The 25,632-nt window shown below is 42.3% G+C and overlaps 1 protein-coding gene across 3 annotated transcripts in view; it reads right to left on the reverse strand.

Annotated features, from left to right (window-relative positions):
• adgrb3 (adhesion G protein-coupled receptor B3) overlaps positions 1–17,755 on the reverse strand; it is a 278,549-nt gene extending 260,794 nt beyond the window's left edge. The window contains exons 1-2 of one of the 3 annotated variants that reach the window (XM_072670789.1): positions 17,221–17,755; positions 14,480–15,248 (exon numbers count right to left, since the gene is read on the reverse strand). In XM_072670789.1, coding sequence (XP_072526890.1) covers positions 14,480–15,233 — 754 coding nt within the window. In that variant the 5' untranslated portion in view covers positions 15,234–15,248; positions 17,221–17,755. The remainder of the gene's footprint in view (positions 1–14,479; positions 15,249–17,220) is intronic. The other 2 variants (XM_072670790.1, XM_072670791.1) reach the window with 2 other exon arrangements.
• Between the last annotated feature and the right edge of the window lie 7,877 nt (positions 17,756–25,632).

The raw sequence follows: 25,632 nt of genomic DNA on the forward strand, positions 1-25,632 counted from the left end.
AAAAAAAAATGTACATTTTTACTTTAATTTCTACGTTTCAGTCAAGATGCTTTGATGTATTTAAAGGTTTAGGAAGATTATTATGATAGTTTTTATTTATGGCGATTTTCACTTTTTGACATAATGTGAATCTGGCAGTTGTTCTTTATATTGCTTGTAAATTTTACAATAAATGGACCAATGGAAATGCTCCAAAATGACTTGGAATAAAATGTTTTCACATTGACTTCCATTGAAAGTTCAGAAGATTTTTCCTTCTCCTGTAAAGTTGCATTTTTTGACCTTTGCATTTCATAAAACATAGTAGTTCTTGATTTGTGGGTGTAAAATTGGATTGGTAGCGATATAAAGAGTCCAGTTAAGACCCCTAAGACAACCCAAACTATAATTATTAACTATATTAATGTAATTTTATTATATTCAAATAATAAACACAAATCTGATTCTCGGGTTTTAACAGAATGGCATTAACAGAATGCACATCTCACGACACAAACACAAACATATAGAAACTGCTGAACTGCGAAACCTCCAGCTATTCCGACCATCTATTCCCTTGTCAAGTGATCCATTTTTACATTTATGTAAATATAGATACAAGCTGTTTGTTTGCGCATTTATTAATTCATTCACTCAAAGCCATGTTTAATACATACGCTACTTTTGTGTGGGAGCCTAAGGATTTATGCTGCTAATCAACAGGATCATTTGCAGCCATACCTCGACCTGCTTTGACTCTGTAAACACTCTAGGTTACACCACCTCCAATTACAATGTGAGTGTTTTGCTTAAGGCTGAGCTTGCCTAATGTGCCTCATTCATGTTCGCCTGGGAAACATAATTGTGAGCTCAGACACCAACTCGATTCGTAATTTGGGCCTCGAAATTGATTCCAGAGCTGGCTTGTTTCTTCCCAGCCCTGGCTCCATTTTTAAGAAACGCTCCGTTGGGGGTTTGGGGGTTTTACACACTCTGTCAACAGTGTCATGAATCATAGATCATAGCACTATATGGACAAAAGTACTGGGACACCTGCTCATTCATTGCTTTTTCTGAAATCAAGGGTAACTGTCTCTACCGTCCAGGGAAGAAGACGTTGTCAGAGCACTGCTGTGAGGATTTGATTGCATTCAAGACAAGACAAGACACCATTTGTGACATCCTTGCAGTGAACACACACATACACAGCAGTGAAACACACACAGTGGACAGTGAGCACACGTGCCCGGAGCGGTGGGCAGCCTTGAGCTGCGGCACCCGTGAAGGGCCTTGCTCAAGGGCTCACCAGTGGCAGCTTGCCGAGCCTGGGTATCGAACCCATAACCCTGGCATCAATAGCCTGGAGCTCTAACTGCTGAGCACAACAAGTTAGCATCAGCTAACTAACTTCATCATCTTCACCTCCCCAAAGTACTGGATGGAGCTCCACCATCCATCATTCCAGAGAACACAGCTCTTCTACTGCTCCACAGCTTCTCAATGCTGCTGGGGGGCTTTATACCCCTCTAGCCCACACCTGGCTACATCAGGCAACATGGTGTCAACAGGTTCATGTTAATCTGCTCCAGGGAGTCCTATTCTATTGGCAGTACCTCTCTACAGAGGCTAGACAAGCTGTGTCTAGAAGTATGCAGCTGAATGCATTCACTTGAAGAGGTGTCCACAAATATTTGGACACAAGGGTAGATTGGACTGACTGCAGCGGCCATCAGGATGGCATAAGTGTCAGAAAGCTTGCCATTCACGGCTGCTTTGGAATGCAAAGCAGTGCTCAATCAAACCGGTCTCATAATCAGTGTTAGTTTTTTTTTCATGTGTAATCCATATCCCATAAATGCCTTCAGAGCCTCATATATTAGCAATGAAACCCTTTTTTTTATTAAGATAACGCCGTGCTGTGGCCTTCGTCAGACTGAAGCTTAAATGATTTTGACATTTTGCTTACAGAGTTGTTAAAAGCAAAAAAGACAGCGTAATATAGGCAACGGCTTAACAGCCTAATAACAATAATGGCCTACAGTAAAACCCCAGCAATGCCGCTGTGTCAGGGGTGGCCTTACTGTGGTCCCTTTCTACTGACTGACCAGGCTGAGACTGTTGAGCTGCACAGCAACAGAATAATGGTACACATTAAATGGCCACTATTAGCTATTTGTATATATATATATATATATATATATATATATATATATATATATATATATATATGCAGTTTGACAAAAGTGCCAGATGTAAGTGTCATTCATTATTGCCCCACTTATTTTGACAGCTTGCTGATTCCACATAAAGCATGAATTGCTTTAATGTAGCTCAAGCTATTTTTAAGATGTCAGAGGTGAAGGGGGGTATAATAAAGCCACTATGGGGACTAATATAATTAGAGAGCTTAGGATTTTCCCATATACGCCACCGTTCACGAGTCACTGTGGTATTCAGTGCTGTATATTCCGACCAATATGTATTACATGTATTTGTACTATGAAATTACTGTATTGTACTGTATTGTATTGTGTAACTTCACTGCTCTATTCTCTTCACTGGCTTCCTGTAGCTGCAAAACCCTGAAGCTGGCCTACAAAGCCAAGAAAGGACCAGTCAGCCCCTCTGTACTTGATGGCAATGGTCAAAAGCCGATCCGCACCATGAGCCCTTCCAGCTTCAAGTACGGCTCGGCTCGACCCGCCATCCCTCAAAATCCACGGAAGACGAGCGTCCAGACTTTTTACTGTCCTGCACCGAAGTGGTGGAGCGAACTTCCCCTAAGTCCAACGCTTGCTGTCCTCAAACCCAGACTGAAGACCCTCCTCCTCTGAGAGTACTCAGGTAGAGAGAAGAGTACTATGGTCTCCTTACTGACTTGTGTTTAGTAGAGTCTAAGATTAGAGGATCTTTGAATTATTAGTCTATTTAAACTAGCTGAGGTTTTTCTTGGGTAAATAGCAAAGCACTTTTGTAAGTCGCTCTGGAGAAGAGCGTCTGCTAAATGTCTTAAATGTAAATGTATTTATCTATTTGCATGACATTACTTTTGTCAACACCCTCATATGTATGGGATCATTAAAAAAAAATATATCTGTCACAGATTAACGGGCACCCATTATGTCTAATCTTGCATGTGATAACTGCTTCTCAGGGATGGCAGTCAGCATGAGGCCGAGCCTGGGCTCCCACTGCGGCTCCTCGTCCCTGAGACGCATTAACCGTCAAAGACGGTCTAACTCGTTTCCCTAAAACTGTGGTGCATTTCAACGGCGGAGGAGTAAAGAAGGACAGCTGATACTTAATATTCATTGAAATATCAGATTGTTTGCTTACGGTCGATGCTTGCGAAACCTGCCAACTCTGCAAAAACAAATGGAATCCAGTGCATGACTTTTATTGATATGCTCTTCACAGATAATTCATTCTCCTCGGAGGATTTGCAATCCATTTGCGAATGTAATTGCAGCGCATGCATTTAAACTGGCCCCCTCTCAGACGTGTCCGAGTCGCGCGTACAAAAGCAACCTTTACGGAGAGAAAAAAGGGCACTAGTTCTGATTACCGTTAGATCCTTCCAGCAGAGCCATAACATTTGACATTTCTGGAAAGACGAGAGGAAAGACGTTACTGGGTGCCCTCTCCCGTCCCCGTCCCCGTCCCCCCCAACCCGACTGGGAGCTGAAATGTCCTCCGAGTGCGAGGAACAATAGGGATGAACATAATGCACCATGACTACTGAGGGACTTGACCGAGATCCAAGTGGAATAAAAGGCCGTGCGATGCCACGAAGATGCGGTGCTAAGGACTTTCTGTTGGCCAGTGACACTGCGCAAAAGGCGCCTCCTCCAAGTCCAGCACTTTGGCAGCCTCATCTCCTGTCCAGAGATGAACCTTTTAATCTTAACTATCCTTTTAATCTGAAGCGTAAAGCGCTGAGTCAGGGTGGAGTCGGTCTACCATTTCAGACCGTTTTCAAGTTGCAGTCAGAATGCTCAAGTACAATCTAGCACTGCTGGGCTAGAGACCTCAACTAGACCATATAGCGCCCTCTAGTGGCCCGGTTCCTGGACTTTGGGACTTAAAAATGTCAGAGAACTTGGAAAAACAAACATTTTTAAACGTAAACGTTTACGTTTTAAACATCAAGTCAATTTTATTTGTATAGCTTTTTACAACTGTTGTCGTCACAAAGCAGCTTTATATAATTAGTAATTAATAAAAGACAGAAAAAAAAGAAATAACGTAAAAAGACATGAAGGATCCAAGACCCCCAGTGAGCAGCCAACGACGACAGTGGCAAGGAAAAACTCCCTCAGAGCTGGAGGAAGAAACCTTGGGAGGAACCAAGACTCACAAGGGTGACCCGACCCGTCCTCCTCTGATCAGAACTATTTATAAATTATTGATGAAAATGACCATAATCATAATATACTAATCATGGTGTAGATAGTTAATAGTGGTGATATTAATAGTGGCAGATAGTTAAGAGTCTATTTAGGTTTTAACATGGACATTAAAAGGTAGCAGTGGTAGCAGGGTGTGCCGCTGGTCTGGCACGGGTGGTGGAGACAGTTAGCTAGAGCTAGCTAACTCTCAAATCCGGTCTGGTGAGATTGGTGAGACTATTCGCACTTCTGTTTACAAGTGATCAGATCGGATTTGCATGGCCGGACATTTGCATGGGTTGCTATTTGCATGGGTTGCTGTGGTACTGACGTAGGCGCTAACGGGTTGCTTTCATACACAGAAGCAGGAGAGATGGAGTTCGGTCTGGCTTAGACAGACTTCAAAAATCTGATGTTGAGGGACCAGAGCGTCTAGACTAAGATGCTTCTGTACAAATCCGGTTGTGATTGGACATGTAGGCTTGACTAGAAGTTGGTGATACAGTAAAAATATTATACTCACCATAGTTACAAGTATCCATCTGTATTTCCACGATACACAGTTTTTACTGTGATGTATGTCATGATTATTGATTTTAAAAACTTCTATTCAAATATTATCCCACACCTACAACGACTTTATTCAAATTTGCTGCACCCCATCCAATTACACATCACTGATTACACTCCCTGCACCGAAAATATCCACCACGATATGCTCGGAACAAGCCTTTTGTGTATCACAAATTTCTCATCACCATACACCAACACCATAGGCTAGGGTTGCACGATATTGGGGGAAAAATTCCATTGACATTGCAATATATGTATTTTTTTATAAAAATATAGGAATTTTCACCCGATTTTACCAGACGTCAATAATCCAACAAGTCATGATATTAATAATGCACTCTGTGTATCCAGGATTAAAGTCAAATTAACAATATTAGGCAGATATTGGGTAGATATGTCATGGAAAATGAGACTAGCGCAAATTTGTATGTATTTTTGTATCAAGCAGCAAAAAGTTTTGTAAATGTTTAATAAAATTGCACACAAATTCATCCTCCTTCTGCTTTGGTTCAGGAGCTATAAAGTAACCAACAGCTATTTCGCTCCAACTCCATCATAATCCACTCAGTTTCAGCCGCCGTCGTCGTTTGTACAACACCAATAAAGTCAACACAGAGGCATTAGAACCCCAATCGCCAGACTAGTGTTCCTTAGGAAGGTAGAAAGGTTGAGAACCTCCTCGGACATCACGCTTGGGTTCTAATTGGCCTGACCATGCTTCACCCACAGATGCAATCATCCAACTGCTGCAAGGCTGGACAAGCTCATCCATTCAGAAAAGCTCAGTTCTGTCAATATTAAATCTGACTCACTTTCATTTTGCATGCATGATCAAAGTCACACTGTTTGGACAGATTGAATATTTTTTATTGTGCAAACAAATTAATTTCAGCGCTGCAGCAAACTTGCTGCTTCCAACCTCCTTCCAAGCTTTGATTAGCTACAACCACTTAACCCAGCTGAGACCAGTTTCCACCGGAAAGTTCATATTTTGCAGCCAATCACTGTAAATACTGGTGTAGTTCACCCCAAACCCGACTTACAAAGTCTCCTTAGATTGAAATTGCATTGTTCCCGAAGTTCTGCAACATCTGCCCAACCTCGCTACAACGACTACAGAGGAACTCATTTGCGGCCGGAACAGGTACGGGTGACTTGTTTTTTAACCCCCGTCTCTGTCAGGTAGGCCCCCTGCATATCAAACAGCCCAGCTTTCTCCAAGAAGAGGGCACCTGCCATCTTAAATTGCGGCGAAGCAGACAACCCTGGGCTCGGGCAAGACGACTAAGTGACTCAGCAGAAATGACCTGACAGCTGGAGTGCAGCCTACTTCATTAGTATCAGCCGTCGTCCCGTTCCGTGATGCCCTCTGGAGCCTGAGTGCATGCGAGGACCACTCGCGCCAGCATGCAAGCGCTATCGCACAACGGTAGCTGGTTCCTCCAGCGCAGTCAGGCCAAATTCGTCTCGAAAAATAAATAAATAAATAAATCAACGAGGAAAAACATTAGGAGAGAGCGAGCAGGCTGCTGGCCAAGGGCAGACGGAAGGAGGGAGGCTTGTAATGAGACAATGCCTCAAGATGTTGCTCATCTTCTCCAGCCGGGCCTCTGTTAGTGACTAATTTAAGAGACACAATTCGGAGCGGCCGACTTTGAGCTATCACATCAAGTGTCATGGCGCCTGAAGAGGAGATGATAAAGAAAAGAAATGGCAATCTGGCCAAATCCAGCAAGATGGTCATAGCAATCGCATAGAAACGCAGAAATGACGACTGGACAATAATGAAAAGACTTCGAGGGCTGCATTCATTAGTTCTACACTGCTTCTCGGTTTGTACTGTACTGGTAAAGAATCTTTACAGTATGTAGAGAGGTTTTAAAATGATAAAAAATAACATCTATTGTACATTTCTTATAGTCAATATAAATATCTCTTATGTCTCAATATAAATCAACAGTACAGTTCTTCAGGATCTTCAATGGTCACTCCAGAAAACACAATTTTGAGACCTCCATAATGTCTAGGTTCCTTGAAATATGCATATGCTGACATATAAATAGCTAAAATAGCTGTAATTCTATAATGCAGATGTAAGAAATGTCTATTTCCAATCTCATCCACACTTTTCTATATACTAACATTGATGATATCTCAATGCTATGGTTCTTGCTGTCCATTATTTTCAAAAGTAAAAACGTTAAATTTAAGAAAAGCTAAACATTCATGTATTTAATCATGAAGATTTATGAATCATAAGCCTTTAGTTCAGAATCTGAATATCTGTGCATCCAACAGTAAAGGTAGCATTGTGCTTCTTTTCAAGAAATCACTGCAGTAACATGACCATTTACACCAGTTTCTGAACAGCACAGACTCGCAATTAGCCAATTTAATGCCACAGGTCTGTACAAACCCACTATCTTTACTAAGAAACCCATGAAGAAGCCTTTTTCTGCGAGGACAAGGCCGCTAACTAAAAATACTGAATATTCCTGCAAAAGCACAATTAAAAAAAAATCACAGTATGCACATCACATGTAATCATCCACACTCATTAAATATAAATAAATGTTTTGCATTTTGCTCTTAGGTTTGGATACATTTGCAATTGAAATCTGACAGCAAAGGCTTAATATATTGGACCCAGGGACTGTAAAAGTGTGCCGAATAATTGTCAAAGTACCCTTGTGAGCTAGATGTGCCGCAATTCTGATTAAACAAACGAATTATAGGCCATTAGTTACCTATACTTCATGAAATATGTGTGCACAGTGCATCCAACAATAAAGGTAGCATCGTTGATTGAAATTTCAAGAACATTTTTGAGTCACAAAGTAGCATTTTAACCAACTCTGATACAACAAAGCCAGCCAGTTTAGTGTCACAGGTCTGTACAAACCCACTATCTTTACTAAGGAACCCTTGAAGAAGCCTTTTTCTGTAAGGATAAGGTCGCTAACTAAAAATACTGAATATTTCTGCAAAATTCCTGCAAAAGCACAATTTGATGAAATTCACAGTACGCGCTAAACATGGACTCTCACCCAAGCCTTTTTATATATTTCCGAGAACATTTGGAACTCGTCTGAGAACAGACTGGGTAAACTGTAGTGCTCAAACAGCTACGCAGCTACAAGTAGTTTTGGCACCTTGTCTTCTAGCTAACAGTCTTTCTCTCTTGTAGCCAAGAAAACTCACTGGCTTATTCAACAGAGGTTCATGCAAAGAACTTGTGAAGGTCAACTGAGAGCCAGACGTTCGCTAAGGCTGTAGGTAATCGCGCGAGCTGCAGGACTTTAAAAGGCTGTCAGCAAGCTCAGGACAAAGGAGAAAAAGCAGGTTCAGAGAGGAAGAGATAACTGGGTTAATAAAATTCAATCTCAGGCCCCCCGGACCACTGCTGTTCTGCAAACAACACATCTTAAGAGGCGCGACTGCTCATTTACACCTGGTTTTAGGTCACGTATGACTGGAAGTCAAAAATCACATGTAATCATCCACACTCATTAAATATAAATAATGTTTTTGCATTTTGCCCAAAGGTTTGGGTACATCTGCAATTGAAATGTGACACCAAAGGCTTAATATATCGGACCCAGAGACTGTAAAAGTGTAAAAGAGACTGTAAAAGTACCACTGTGAGCTAGATTTGCTGCAATTCTGATGAAACAAGCGAATTATAAGCCATCAGTTACCTATCCTTTATTAAATATGTGTGCACAGTGCATCCAACAATAAAGGTAGCAACGTTGATTAAAATTCAAGAACATTTTTGAGTCACAAAGTAGCATTTTAACCAAATAAATGATGAATTCCATTGAACACGTGTGCTCAGTGCATCCAACAATAAAGGTAGCATCCTGCAAGAGGCCTAATGCATCGGGCCCTGAGCCTGTACACTGGTGATGTTCTGCTTTCCAGCAGTAATTTGAAGTCCACCCACCCAAAAGCCAAAGAATAGCTGCTAAATTTCTAGGCCTTTTTGGGGGAGCCATATTCACAGCCAACCAAAGAGAACACATTTTCCTTTCCCGTCATTTCAAGAAAGGAAAAGTGGGAAACTGTGAGGGTTTTCAATCACTGCATTGTACATTCATAATGGTTAATAAAGGCAGGCAATCATTAACTCATGTTCCATCTACCTGTGTATTCGGTGGCTTGAGTCCAGCCTCTGTGAATGAGGCCCGAACCAATTCCAATTATAGTTGCGGCAGAGACGGCTGAGCCACACTGAGTCATCACAATAATCCAAATCAACCTCCCAGAGCTTTGCTAAAGGTGTATGCGCAAAAAAAAAAAAAAGTAAAAAAAAAAAATATATATATATAAAAATCCGCAGGCAAGCGCTGCAGTTAATGCTGCGATGGCATCATAAATACAAACAAGCGTCGTAGTAATAATGCAGTCAACTAATGCATGCTGGAGTGTGTCTTAATGTGCAGCGCCATCATAATGAGCCATTATGCAAGTATAATATGTTTTTTACATTTCAAAACACTTTACTTTTGTATGCCCAGCGAGGCTGCATTTCAAACACTGATGGTATTATAAAGTCTAATCAACCTTTCTTGCCGGGCTGGAAGGATATTATCGAGCAAAGAGCAGTGAGCCAAAAAAAAAAAAAAAAAAAAAGCATTTTCAGGAGCCTTTCAGCAGCGTCCTCATTCAAAGGCCGCACTCTGTTACCGTACACACAAAGCAGGCCCGGGCGAGGTGGGGGAGGATATCAAAGAAAGTCCTTTATTTTGGTCTTATCGGGGGCCTTTTTCTACAGTGACACTGTTGATTCCCCCGTAAGAGAGAGAGAGCAGCCGTTACACTCTGATTGCAACAGGAGGGACAGGGCTCTTTTGAACCTGAGAGGAATCCACCGGATATCCAGATGAAAAAAAAAAAAAAAGGATTTGAAACTGTCGCTCTATAAATAGGCACACTGAGTGGAATCTTCACAGGAGGAAAAAAAAATAAGCTGGTGCTGGTAAGCTTTTCTGAACACGAATGTTGACTGGCTGTTTTTTTTTTTTGTTTTTTTTGTTTTTTGCAGGACATGGTCACATTGCAGAAATGCCCTGAAATGTCCAGCCAGTGAGGTTTTATGTAATTGCTCCTGCCAGACTACTGTAGCGTAGAAAGAATGGCTCAGATACTGGCATCTACATACTGTCCTGTGTATTTGCATCTACCATATATATATACTATATGTAGTTCTGTATATTTGCATCTACTATATATGGTTCTGTATATTTGGGTGTATTATATATGGTTCTATATATCTGCATCTACCATATATATATATATATATATATATATATATATATATATATATATATATATATATATATGGTTCTATATATTTTTATCTACCATTTATCTACTATACATGGTTCTGTATATTTGGGTGCAGTATATGTGGTTCTATATATTTGCATCCATTGTATATATACTATATATTGTTCTGTATACGTATATTTGGAGCTACCGTATATCTACTATATATGGTTCTGTATATTTGTGTGTACTACATATGGTTTTATATACTTGCATCCATCGTATATCTACGACATATTGTTCTGTATACGTATATTTGCATCTACTATTTATGGTTCTATAAATTTGCATCTACTATAGATCTACTATATAAGGTTCTATATATTTGCATCCCTCATAGATCTACTATATATGGTTCTGTATATTTACATCAATTTCTGAATCAGCCATAACATTAAAACCACTGTTCTGCCTTACATCTCTGACCTATCCTGACATGGATTCCACAAGACCTCTGAAGCGGATCATATAAGGCCTGTAAGTTGTGAGGTTGGGCCTTGGGCACCCATGTACAGCCATGTTACCTGTCGCTGTTTCACAGGTTGTCCATTCTTTGGGGCACTTTGCCTGATGTTTTTGGAGATGTTCTGATCCAGTCATCCAGAACATCACAGTTAAGTTCTTGCGCTTGCCCATTTTTCCTGCTTTAACACCTCACCCATTTGACAAGTGCTGTTTGAACAAGATCATCAATATTATTCACCTCCCTGGTTCTAATGTTATGGCTGATCGGTGTATCTGCTGATGCACATCTGCTGAACACTTAATATAAAATTAAAACTTACAAAAAATACACAGTAGCCTTCTGGTCTTCCAGAGTGCAAACAATAATGAATAAATAAATAACTGCATCTCTAAAACTGCAGTTAGTCACTACATACTTCCCTGAGAGGGAATGAGTGATATGATAAAAATATACACCACAATGCTTGAACACTTTGCCACAATACACAATATTTTAAGTACTGGATTTACTGAACTTTGCAAACAGATGAGAATGGATAGACTACGGAGCCTGCAGAGCAAAAGGCCTACATTTTTGAAGGCTATTAAAAGCTACAGGCTACACATTCTATCCATTTATTCTTTTAGAAAGAGAGCACTTTAGTAGTTTACTATTGACATTTATAATATACTCCAAATAAAGTTACAATATAAAATAAGATAAGATAATCCTTTATTAGTCCCACAGTGGGGAAATTCTCATAATTATTATGCTCAATATTTATTCTAGTGCATATAATGCTGTATATGTGGTGCAACAGACACCACTACCTGCCACTGAGCTACCACACCATGTGGGAGACCAGGGTTCGATTCCCGGTCTGGGTGACTGTGCTGCTCTACACCAATAAGAGTCCTTGGGCAAGACTCCTAACACTACACTGACCCACTTCTGTAATACGAGTGATCTTGTAAGTCGCTCTGGATAAGAGCGTCTGCTAAATGCCATAAATGTAAATGTAATGTAAATATGTATATGTATATTGGCATTTACTACATATTGTTGTGTGTATTTGCATCTACTAAATATCTACTATATATGGTTCTATATATTTGCATCTACCATATATCTACTATATATGGTTCTAAATATTTGCATCTACTATATATGGTTCTATATATTTGCATCTACCATATACTTACTGTATATGGTTCTATATATTTGCATCTACTATATATCTGCTGTATGTGGTTCTATATATTTGCATCTACCACATATCTACTGTATAAGGTTCTATATATTTCCATCTTCTATATATGGTTCTATATATCTACCATAAATTGTCTATACATAGCTCTATATATTTTCATCTACTATATATGATCCTATATATTTGCATCTACTATATATGGTTCTATATATTTGCATCTACCATATACCTACTGTATATGGTTCTATATATTTGCATCTACCATGTACCTACTGTATATGGTTCTATATATTTGCATCTACCATATATCTACTGTATGTGGTTCTATATATTTCCATCTTCTATATATGGTTCTATATATTTCCATCTACCATAAATTGTCTATACATAGATCTATATATTTGCATCTACTATATATGGTTCTGTATTTTTGCATCTACCACAAATCTATATATGGTTTTATATATTTGCATCTACCATATATCTACTACATATGGCTCTATATATTTAAAATCTACTATATATCTACCCTTCTGTATATCTGAAAACCTCAGAAAACCCAAATGCCTTATAACATAATGTGTACTGTACATATATACTTATATATGATATACTATGTAATATACAGTACAGTAGATATACTCAAGAAGGTACTGTGGTGTAACTTATCCTGATAACATACCGCCATATCGCCCATCCCTTCTTCACACACAAGACCGTAATTGAAAGCAACTGACTGGATTTGTGTTTAGAACATAATAACACAAGTACGAGCCAAGGCCGAGTACGAGCACAGGCACAACTGAAACTGACACATTTCAGGTCGGAGAGCACGAAAATCCTCGTTTGAGAGAAGAGGAGAAAGGAACGAGAGAAAAAAAGCAAGAGCCTATTTAACTCAACTGAACTCAGATGAGTCTAAAGCACAGTGTTGCATTTGATCAGCAAGGCTGGCACTTGTTCCCTAGGGGGCTATTATTTTCAGCTTGTGGAAACGGAATGCCACAGGAGGGTTGCTCCACCACAGAGCTCTCTCTCTCTCTTTCTTTTTCTTTCTTTCTCTCTCTCTCTTTCTCTCTTTCTACTGCTTCCTCACTCTCTCTCTCTCTCTCTCTCTCTCTCTCTCTATTTTCCTTCCATGAGTGATTCATTATCTTTGAATCACGGTGACGGAATGAAACGAGCGTGTCAATGCCCGCTCCCACCCCCTCCCCATGAGTTTTCCCCTTCTGTCAGATGCTGAGCCATTGCTGTGCTGAAGCACTCTTCAACTCCTCACCATTATCAAATACAATCCATGCATTCGGAGCAAATTTGTGTTCTGTAGGTCACTGCATGCAGGAATCCCTTAAAACCACAGACGTATTCATCATTCTGAGGCCTTCTCAGAGCCTACAGAAATCCTCCACTGTGGATAACTAAGCAGGCTCCAATCCTTCCTTGGAGCCTCTTTGCTTGCTGTAGGTTAAAGTGGTACGTTGTCCTCCTTCGCAAGCACCACAGCAGCCAAAAACACATCTAGTCTAGTTTTCCTGCCTTACAAAGGAGTATTTGCATATCTGCAGTACGACAAGTATTCAGACAGTGGTGTATACACTTGCTGTATGTGTAAAGCAGGCCTGATCACATGTCAAAGATGTCAAAAAGTGCTCAGGATGAATGCCATTATATTGATTTACAAGCTCCTGGCTCCTACTGTAAGCTTCACTGTGGAGCCATTAGATAACCCACAGTCAATAGACCAGGCACGACTGAGCATTTGCATTACAATATGCGTGCAGAGCAAAGATGCTAATAGATGCTAGATAGATGACCTTCTATACAGCTGACTTTGGCTTTGACCTCAACAGAGATGCGGCTGTTACGCCTAACCTATAGCCAGCATGCAGTCTGGAGTCCACACCTACCAAGTATACGCCACCGCCGACACGCCTAATAAGAAGACAGCAGTGCTACGACGGCTTTCGGGCATCCAGGTCTTTCTCTTGTCTATTAGCCGTAGCTCAAGGCCACTGGACCAAGTATAATCCTGAGCTGTGAAACATCCTCAAGATCATACTGCAAGCCCAGACAGCTTGACCTTCTACAACACTGTTAAAAACAAAGGTGCCTAAAAAAAGGTTCTTTGGAGCCCTGGAGGAGCTACCTTTGGTTTCTGGAAATGAGCAGAAGACGAGACCCATTTGTCTTGGCTAGATGCCCAAGCCAAGAACCATTCAGGAACCTTCATATTTAAGGGTGTACCAGGCAAAGTTCAGGAATCCATACCATCTGAATCCAGTCTAAACAAAAAGGTTGGGAAGTTGGCTTTGGCCTCCAAAACATCAACAAAAGACAGGTGTGCTGTGTGTTTAGAGTGCTGTGAAGTCTTTTTTATCTTTTGGGCTTTACTCTTACTTTTAATTGGCCCCTTGCTAATGTTGGGAAGGGTGGAGGAGGTACCGGGGGCATCACCAAACACAGATATTAATACATCCCAAAAGCCCGTTTGGCAGCATTACAAAAAAAGTGTGCCGACGCTAGCCGCGGAAGTCACGCCTGCGGCATACTCACCCTCCTTGGATGGCCGTTTGACTTCAGCGCTCAGGTTGCACGCATGCGCGGCGCGCAGCTGCGGCGTCAGGCACCCTTCCGTTTGGGGGTTTAAAGGCAACACCACGTTGTTGAGCATTAGCACGCTCTCCGATTCCCCGTCGCCCAAGTGCTGCGGGCAAGTGCATTTCGAGTACACAACTCCACACGACTCCACCGTCCCTTTCTCACCCTTCAGGCAGTTCTCCAGCCACGTACACAGCACCTGGCATCCGAACTGACTCGGGCTGGCCTTGTTCAAGACCACAAACTCCACCACGGACCTCTCCTCGTCCTCGGCCTTCTTCGCCACCAATCCGTTGTCGTCGTAGGGGAAGACCCGCCGCAGCTGGACGAAGTTTTTGTCGTAGTGCAGAAACACGTAGACGTTGGTCTCCTCGCACAGGTACACGATGGACTCGTTGTTCTTCAGCAGCTCGTTGATCTTTTCGTGGGAGAAGTGATCGAACTGGTACACCAGGAGCGAGAACTGGGAGCAGCTTAAGTCGCGTTTGTACAGTTTCAGGTAGATGCTGTATTTGGTAGGGTCTGGGTTCTCCAACGTCCAGGTGCAGTTTGTGAAGTTCTTGGGAAACATCTCATTCACCGAGTAGGATCCATAAATAACTCCCTTGACCAGTGTGGAACACCAGAAATCTTGGGCACCGGTATATCCAAACATAACCAGGAGATAGGTGGAAAATATATAAATCAACAGGTTACGAATAGCCTTCATCCTATGTCATTTGGCCTGCAAGAGAAGAGGCAAGAGAGAGACACTAAGAAGGTTGCTTTATTGATTCCTCATCAGCTTGGGATGAGAGATGGAGAAAGATGAGACGGGAGAGAAGGAAAGAGCCTCATTTAAACACCCCACATCTTAGATTCACCGGAAAACCTGTAAACCCAGGCTACTCCACTGGATTAGCCATTTCACATCTGCTATCATATCATGGATATCCTTCTTTTTCCTGGGAGGAAAACACATTTCGGATAAACATTGCCACCTTGTGGTTCCTAACACATCGAGAAGAAGAACTTTGAACACCTGCACGTCCATAACGACGGGGGTAGCAAGAAGAAACACGTCTGTCAGATTAGTAGTGGGCATAAAAGCCCTTAATCCAATGGCATTTTTGACGTTAGCTAGCTTGGCATCTACAAAATGGAAACAAAGGGGGCATATCTGCATTTTCTTCACATAAGGTCGAGCTTATTGGCAATCTCCGGGGCGTAAAGCGATCGACTGGTGATATTTACATGCAGGTGACCTTCTTTAACGTCGAGTATTTGTTATTATGGGGCAAATGGTGGCGTTTAAAGGTGCTGGGCGTTTAGCTAGATGAATGGATGGGGTGCAGTTCTGCAGTGGCTGCATCACATTCTGCATAGGCTGCCTCCAACTGCTGCGAAGGGAAAGTCTCAGACGGTCGTGTAAAGCGGTGTAAAGCAGTGTAAAGCAGTGTAAAACGGTGTAAAGCGGTGTAAAACGGTGTAAAAGGCAGAAGACACGACCCTGCCTCGGTGCGTTACAACGAAATCGTGGGGGGCTGCTTCAATCGTGGGCTTTTTTGGAGTATTTGGGGGGATATCAGCTTTTAAACATGCAAATACTGAACGAATACACACACACACACACACACACGTATGAGGGTAGACAAACGCCTACGGAAAGTTTAGAGTGAATGTGGCTGCCTTCGCCTCACATCACGGATGGTCGTTTCAGAATTACGCACGAAGAAAGATTAGAAGATTAGAAGAAAGAAAGAGTGTGGGAGCGAGAGGAAGAGAGAGAGAGGAAGAGAGAGAGAGAGAGAGGCAGCGCGCGCGAGAGAGAGAAAGAGAGAAAAGCTGGTGTGTGTGTATGTGTGTGTATGTGTGTGTGCTCTTCGATGTCCTGATTGCATTAATCCTGCAGGCATTGCAGCTGTGTGCAGAGGCGTGCACATCGCACCGTTAAGGGCGCCTTGAGCATCACCATCATTGCCAGCACCGAGCCAAACCCAGCACCGAGCTTTACGCACACCTCTCTGTATCCCCCCTTTCTCTCCAATGCGCCAGGCCACCACTTTAAGGTGCCGTACCACCCCACCAACAGCTAAAAAAGCCCCCTCTTCCCCCCCCCCTTCAACAGGGCTTCAGCTCAGAGCCACTTCATTTGAGACGAGACCCTCCGCACAGCTGCTGGTGCTGAGGCTGAGGCTGCTGCTCCATCGCTTTCATTTGGAATATGAACGGATTACAAGCGAGGCTTTATCTCCTATCTCCTTCTCAGCCGTGCTCGAACAACACCACAACTGTGTGTGCCAGGCTGGGTTTGACGTTGATAAATAATAATAATAATAATTAAAAAAAAAAAAAAGCCCCCTAAAAAGCAGGGGGGTTGGAATTGGTGGGATGGAGGTGAATTTTTTGGAAATAAAAGCATTCAACTCAAATATTCCATCATTTTCCCAACATTTCCCCAACATTTTTCCATCCCACCAAAGCTCCCCCCACCATCCTAAAAAGAACACCCCAACACGATCCTCTTAAGTTGCCCCCTTGGCTATTCTGCGCCTGAAAAATTGACGTAGTTGCGTTGTTGCATTAATCAAAAGGCAATTGTGCAACTCACCCAGTGCCACTGACTGAAGGGCTGAAGGGGTCCAAGTTTCTACCCAAGCGTCCCCACATTCTAATAACCCCCCCATAATAATCTCATATAGCGCTGCTTTACCTACCTTACACTCCGGACGCTATGGCTATTTCTCCCACATGCTTGAGCACATCCTCCCTAGAAAAGCCCAAATGCGAAGCAGCCTTGCAAAGCAGTATTTCCCATCGCAGACACGATGCACACACACACAAAAAAAGGAGAGAGAGGCGAGTGCAACAAGATGGTCAGTCAGCGGGCAAAAAAACGCGCTGCGCTCCGATGTGGCTCATCTCCCTTTCCTTGGCGAGACGAGGCGAAAACGCACGAACCTCCCCCCCAAAAAAACCAGCCCACACAACACCACAACCCAGAAGAACAACAACTAAAAGCCACTAATGTGGGAGAAAGCAGCTGGAGAAAATGTGAAGGTATGCGTCGCTGGAGCTCCCAGGCTTCCAGTGGCGGTGCGCTCTTCCCTGTAGAGATGGTGGAGGAGGAGGAGGTGGTGGCGGTGGTGGTGGTGGTGGTGAAGCAGGGCAGCAGCAGTAGCAGCAGTAGAGCTCGAACGCCGAGTGTGGAGGGAGATGGGAGTCTCTCTCTCTCTCTCTCTCTCTCTCTCTCTCTCTCTCTCTCTCTCCCTCGCTCTCTCTGTGGCTCGGCACTGGAGGAGCTGCAATATCACGTCACTGCCACTAAGATAAAGCACGTATGGACGTCTCTCCTGCTGCGTCTCCCCTCACCACTTTCACTCCCCTTCCCTTCCTTCCTTCCTTCCTTCCCTTCTGCTTTAGTGCTTTAGTGCTTTTGCACACATTGGAAATCAAAGCAGCAAAGCAGCCTGGACACGCTCGTGCTCGCTGCACCCTCGACCAGAGCCCCAAGCGGACTAACTACAGGGCGCACCTCCACGGATGACGTTTCTGGACCTACGCGTGACTCTGTCTGTCTGTCTCTCTCTATCTCTTTCTCTCTCTCTCTTTTTCTATCTGTCTATATCTTCATACATGCATATTTATAGATTCCCATGGATGTAAAAGAAAAACAAAAAACGTGGAGCTGGAATATTCTGGGATACTTTACCAGGACGTCTTAGAACCCAGTTAGAACGGTTCTTGGTTAGACTCTCAACAAGTTCCCAACTAACTGTAGCTGCTCTGGCTGCTCACCTGTTCTGCTGGTGTGAGACGTGTTGGGGTATTGAGGGAATTGAGGGAACGGAGCGCGTGCATGAGTGTGTGTGTGTGTGTGTGTGTGTGTATGTGTGTGTGTTCTGTATAGCCCTGTGTTTAAGATGCTGGGACTGTAAGTATGCAAAGCTTGCTCTGGGTTTGTTGGTGCTCTGACTTATTTGCATGCATTTATGGTTGCAAACTGTTTATTATTATTATTATTATTTATTATTTTTAATGTAAATCCTAGACTGAAAGAAAGAGAAAGAGAGTCACCGTGGTGCTGTGAGCTGTTGAGCTAACTGCTGAAATGACGTGCTGCATGCTTTGTGTTCATGGGGTTTCAGTTTTTCATGCAATTCATGCAATGGATGAAAAACGCACGTTTAGGGATCCAAGGCGCACAAAGGCAGGGGCCAGTGCGCACGCGCGTAAAAAAAAAAAAAGAAAAAAAGGCCCATCAAAGCTATACGTTCTGGTTTGGTTGTGGAGTAAACCCTAAAATAAACCCACAGAGACAAGAACCCAGCGTTGGTGGTGGTGGTGGGAGGCGGGGGAGGGAGGGGGGCTTGGGGGGGGGGGTTAGGGGGGTGTTGGGTGGGGGGGGTCTGCATGCTCTCTAGAAGTGCTGTCCTAGTTTATGAGTGCAGATTAGTTGGCTGTCATGGCTGAGGGAGCTGGAAGTCCATGAACAGATGTTTCTGTTGCATGACGTGCTTCTTGTGAGTGGGCGTGTCTGACTTCTCATACCTCTGCAGATACAGTGCTGACTGACAGGGCAATGTTCTTGGAGTGAGATTGAGGTTGAGCCTTGGGTCCCTGGTGGGTTTTGGGGTGATAAGGTGTTGGGCAGCATTTGTATAATGGCTGTAGTTCTGCAACTTACAGCATATATGGTCCTCTTACTGTTAAACCTTCAAACAGCAGCTTCAGAGTCATGCTGATGCTCTACTGACTGTAACGGGGGGAACAGCGTCTCTGTCGTTTCCCACTCCGGGCCGGGACGCTGCTGCTGAAGTACTGTGGAGCTTTGGTGGTGGAGCTGCAGGAGGAGAAGCTCTCTCCAGAACTGTCAGGCTGTGTAACGCTGCGTAGCCCATAGAGTCATGTTAGTATCAAGCTTCTGGAGCTTTCAGCTTGTCCAGAAATGCATGTGCATAGCTGTCCACAAGGGGGCGCTCCTAGCGTAATGTTTGCATTTTTTCAATTTACCTTACCGTGCTCCAGCTAGAGTGGCCCTACTGTCTAACTGCCTGCTTTTCAAGAGACAGAAGACAGGTCTTTAGGTTGTGCCCATTGCTGACAATAGAATAGGACTCTCTGGAGCCCCTTTGACCCATGCCAGGGGTGGGCAAGAGGAGGGGTATAAATGCTGGGGGGCATTGAGGAGCTGTGGAGCAGTGGAAGAGCTGTGTTCTCTGGAATGATGGATGGTGGAGCTCCCTCCAGTACTTTTGGGATGAGTTGGGGAGTTGGGGATGATACCGAATCCTCTTGTTGCCAAATGCAATCAAATCCTCACAGTAATGTTCCTCCAAAATCTAGTAGAAAGCCTTCTTCCCTGGACAGTAGAGACAGTTACTCCAACAAAAGAAGGAAAAGAACTCATTTCCGGAAGAGCAGCTGTCCCAATACTTTTGTCCATAGTGTCATATCTTGCATGCGAAATTGGTAATGGTTGAGAGGTTCAACAGCAGCATTACCGTGCATTTCCTCTCCGTTGGAGGCGCGGCGAGCCATGCCTTGAGCCGCAATCAGGCCTCACTTGTGTGCACTCAACCGGTGATGAGGCCACCAAGACAAGACATGGAGCCACGGTGATTGATCTGAGGGAAACAGACCACAGCCTGAAGCTTTGATCTCTAGAGGCTTGGCTTGTTCCTCCATGTCGGCCCGACGCACAACAAAGCAGTGTGACCACACCACTGGCTAAAAGTCTCGGCTTGCTACTGAAGAGCTGATCAGTTCGTTGTCCTTTGGACTTGCGTGAGCCGCTCCTGCTGTTTTGGAGCTGTGTGGTTCATGCCTTGAATCCATGCCCTCGTGTTGTCCCTCACACTCCCAAAAATAACGGCCTTACAAAGGGTTCTTTGAGCGATGCCACAGAAGAACCATTTTAAGTTGCGTAAAGAACCACTTTTGTAAAAGAAAACCTTAACAACCATGCAAACATATGCATACAATGCAATGGACAAAAGTATTGGGACACCTGCTTATTCATTGTTTCTTCTGAAATTAAGGGTATTAAAACGAGTCAATCCTGCTGTTGTTGGAGTAGCTGTACGTAAGAAGAAAGCTTTCTACTAGATTTTGGAGGAGCATTGCTGTGAGGATCTGATTGCATCCAGCAATCCTCATCATCTCCTCAGCTCCCCAACTCATCCAAATTCCAGAGAACACAGTTCTTCCACTGCTCCACAGCTTAATACCCCTCCTCTAGCCCACGCCTGGCATTAGGCAGCATGGTGCCAACAGGTTCATGTTAACCTGCTGTAGGAAGTCCTATTCCATTGGCAACACTTCTCTGCAGGGATTAGACATGCTCTATGTTCGTGTGTCCATTTGGACATCTGTCTCAGCAATGGGTGCAGCTTATAGAAGTAGAAGAGGTGTCCACAAACATTTGGACGTATATGGGTAACATATCTCTTTTGGAACCAGAAATGGTTCTCCTATGGCCTCGTTCACGGCACCTTTATTTTTTAAGAGTGTAAGCCATAAATCTTCCCTCTTCAAGCGCCAAGACCCGGCTGTTGACCTGCCGCATTTATAGGGTGCACATCGTTTAGGCTGAAGTATGTGATATCAGTGTAATGGAAACTGCTTGGCTCATGAACTATAATGGAGCAACTTCCAGGCGTGTTAGCACCAGAGGACTGTGTCTGATTCCGCCACCTTGAATGGATTGCATCGCGCTGCTCGCTAGCCATTATTTGTATTCCTGCAAACGGCAACCTACAATTTCGGTTCCGCTATGTGTTTTTCCTTCACTTTGGCCTGTGCTCTTAAGCACAAGGCCATGCCAGCATTGGAGGGAAGTCAACTGTGTTGCTCTTTACCTTTTGTTGAAGTGTTCTGCGTCAGGAATAGCAGCAGCAACATCTTCAAGCTTGGCTAGTAATACCCATACCCATGTCCCATGGGATCTGTGACCTGCTGGGTCTGCAAGGTTGGCCGTGAGCAAGAATGTGAAAACTGTAGAGAACTGTACGAGAAATTGTAGGATCTTTGAGGAACCTTTGGAGGTTCTTTAGTTTGAAGCTGTGGAGGAACCTCTTAAGGTGGTTTGAGGAACTTTCTAGGAACATTTTTCTACTGCAAACCTTTTCTTGAAGCTTTCTCTGGGATCTTATACATTTATCACTGTGCTATATAAGGTTCTAAATGCAGTTAAAAGTATACGATTTTTAAGGAACCTTTATGTATGAGTTAAAGATTCCTCAAAGCACATTAAAAGGTTCCTCCACAGTTTCAAATTGAAGAACCTTCAAAAGTTCCTCAGGGATCTTATACTTGTAACAGTGCCTTTATATAGAACCTTTTAAAATTAGTCTATATAAGCACATTGTTAAAAGCATAAGATCTTTGAGGAACATTTGGAGGTTCTTTAATTTGAGACTGTGGAGGAACCCTTTTAAGGTATGCTAAGGAACCTTCAAGGAACATTTTTTTCTACTGCAAACCTTTTTGTCAAGCTTCCTCTAGGATCTTATACGTTTAACACTGTGCTATATGAGGTTCTACATACAGTTAAAAGTATACGATTTCTGAGGAACCTTAAAGTATAAGTTAAAGGTTCCTCAAAGCACCTTAACCTCTCGAGACCCTGCATCTTCATATGGAAACATTACATTTCTGCTGCTCTGCACCATGATAATTCATTTTTTGAAACTTTGACCCTTTGGCCTCATATGAGAACATTGTTTTTTTGCAGACACGGCTTCCTGTACCAAGACTATGTTTAGTTTTTATACTTGTTAGGTATAAACTAATCCCAAATAGGAGAAATTAAATAGTACACCCCAAGCAAAAGTCTGGGTCTCAGGAGGTTAAGGGTTCCCTACATAGTTTCAAATTGAAGAACCTCCAACTGTTCCTCAAGGATCTTAAACTTGTAACAGTGTACAACTATAGTTATTCAATTCTCAATACTAATTTTGATATCATGTCAAAAAAACTATGAAATTAATAAATATATTTTTGATTTCTTTATTTGAACTTTAGTTAATTTTATCTAATCCTAAAGTCCTATCTTCTGTAATTTGACTCTTGAGATGACTTTGCGGGATGTTTTGATAGCTGGACGTACTTTTATTCACCGAACAATTACGAAGTATTTCTAAGAGACAGTCACACTGTCTAGGAGATCCTAGGCTACTCAAATATGTCTTCATTAGAGACGGACATATTAACAGAATTCATATATTTGCATGAATTTGACCATATTTTGATCTAAAAATTATTTCACACTTTTCCTTTCCTTTATTTTCCATGTTTTAAAAACTACAAAAACATTTCACACTCTCAAAAATGTGAGTAATTTAGTGATTTTAAGCAGAGTGATTTTGATTGGTTGGATTGATACAGATATTTCAAATAAGTTCTTTATAATAATAATAACCTGGCAGTAGTCCAAATAAAATAATAATATCCTTTGTTATTTATTTGATTTATTTGTTATGTATTTATTAGTGTTAACTGGTCTCAGGACTTTTATTCTAGAATTTGAACTCTCTGTGAGCAGAGAGGCAGAGCAGCCCCTCCCTTTTCATTTTTCCACCTCTAATTTCAGAATTGCATTAATTATGTAAAGATAAGAGCTTTGAAGGCTGAGTAAATGCTTCAAACATTGAAGCCATTTTATGCTGATAAATGAAACTTTTGCTGTTCCAAACATGGCCAGTGCGCCCCCTAGTGGTCAAGAATTCAGAGCTGCTATGTCTGTAACTCCGCCCCAATTGATGATGAACTAGCAAGGATTTTCACCTTTATAGCAAAGCGGTTGGCCGGCAACCGTCCAAATGTAGCCGCCCCTGTGGATACGTATATGTACGAATTTACGTACGAGATCTTTTTGTAGCCGTAAATGTGTATATCGTATCAGATGTACATGTCAAATATCGGATATTTGGCATCGTCCCACAGTTCCCATATCGGTGCATCCATAATTACAACAATGCTGAGCAAAAATGCACATAATTTCCTCGAAAGGACATCTACGCTAAAATATACTCCGAGAAAAATCCACAGTCAGGAGCTTTTAAATAATACCAGTGTAAGCTTTTTTGATTATTCAGCGCTGGGGCTGCCACTGTGCTACTACAACTTCTCACAATGGCTCTAAAGTAGCTAGGTGCAGGATTATTTACTTGAAAATATGGTCAAAGGACTGCGCTAAATCACTGCTTTTGATGGATTGGCAATTTGTCACAGTGCAAACACCCGCCAAGTTCAGGCCCTGCTGTTGTAATTTGCTTTTCCTTGTATTCGGGATATTTATCGTTCCGGCCTGTTTCTGGTAGAAATGCGAGTTTATTTAGTCAGATTTAGGGCGAGTGAAAGCTAATTGTTTTTAAATTACATACAGCTTTTGACTATGCTGTGTTTTAGACCATAAGAAATTCAGGTGATTGGCCTTATGATTAAAAAAGCAACTGAAATTGTTGGCTTTGATGGTTTTATGTTTCTTTTTCTCCATTTATTTCAGCTTGTATGGGTGGTTTTAATGATGATGATCATGATAATGGTTACAGCAATGTAACCATAACTTTATTACTGCAATTATAAAAGCTTTTGAAGTCATAACAAATGGAACGTGTGCATTTTCATCAGTTGGGTTGAGGCAAATGCATGAGGGGTGGGTGTGGGGGGTAAAAGAAAGCCACTATTGAGGCTATTGAGGTCATCAACTTGAAGCTTGACAGAAGTATTGGCAGCTAGGAAGCCAGGCCAGCTAATTTGGCCACTTTAGGATTGTACGAGGGATATGGGGACTTGAGTCAGCGACTCAGACTCGACGTGAGACTCAACTAGAGTTGTTAATATGTGCAATATTGGGGAAATATAGGTTAAGGTTTGGCGTGCATTGCAGTGTGGGTATTGTAGTGAGTTTACTGTTGTCATCTTGGCAACTGTAGTCGGGTTGGCACTGCTGCCTTTACTTTTTCTTGTTGGTTTAATTAGCTTTCGTTTTATAAGTGAGCCATCTGCAGTAAATGTGAAGCTCTGGAGAAAAAAACATGAGTATCACCGTACTTTAGTTCTGTTCCTGAATTGAAGGTTTCTCTATAATTAAAGGGTTATTACTTGAAGATTTTGTTGAATGTGGTTTTAGTAGGGGTGTACCGTCATACAATGCAATGAAGTGTTTGCTGCTCATAACCAGACTAAACTAAAATTCTCCAATAGAGATTCAAGGCCAAGATGTGAAATATGGGCCAGGACTGCAAAATTAACCATTACAACCCCCTGGAAGCCTGGAAATCTGTACATATTATACCCTACTATTAATAATATACATATTGCACTGATATAATAATATACTGTATACTGTATCAGGACAGGAAAATTGTTAGTGTTTTATATTGAAAAGAAATTTCCATTGGAAAAGTAGAATAATGAGAGTTACAGTACAATCAAGTCACAAACCCTGAACTTCAAACCCTCAAACACTCTGCTGAACCAAAACAGAGCTGTAAAACAGGCTGATTCCAAAACCCCAAAACTGTTACATCACAGTCTTGATTCCTGTTACGTAACATTAGAAGCTGTGACATGGTAAAATGCAACAGCCACTTCAAGAAAATATGGAAGCAAGCAGATATTATGTTAGCATGCTAGGCTAAAAGCTTACCCTAGCATTCTGGGGGTAGCACCACTTGGAGAAAGGGTACTACAGGTTGTCATGCAAGGCTAAAAGCTAACCCCAACAATAACCAACTGGCTACAATCTTTTCAGCTAGGCTAAAAGCTAACCCTAACAATAACCAACCGGCTACAATCACTTCAGCTAGGCTAAAAGCTAACCCTTAACAATAACCAACCGGCTACAATCACTTCAGCTAGGTTAAAAGCTAACCCTAACAATAACCAACCGGCTACAATCTCTTCAGCTAGGCTATAAGCTAACCCTAACAATAACCAACTGGCTACAATCACTTCAGCTAGGCTAAAAGCTAACCCTAACAATAACCAACCGGCTACAATCTTTTCAGCTAGGCTAAAAGCTAACCCTAACAATAACCAACCGGCTACGATCTCTTCAGCTAGGCTAAAAGCTAACCCTAACAATAACCAACCGGCTACAATCACTTCAGCTAGGCTAAAAG

Source organism: Salminus brasiliensis, chromosome 24, assembly GCF_030463535.1.
Source record: "Salminus brasiliensis chromosome 24, fSalBra1.hap2, whole genome shotgun sequence".
In the NCBI taxonomy this organism is placed as follows: Eukaryota; Metazoa; Chordata; class Actinopteri; order Characiformes; family Bryconidae; genus Salminus; species Salminus brasiliensis.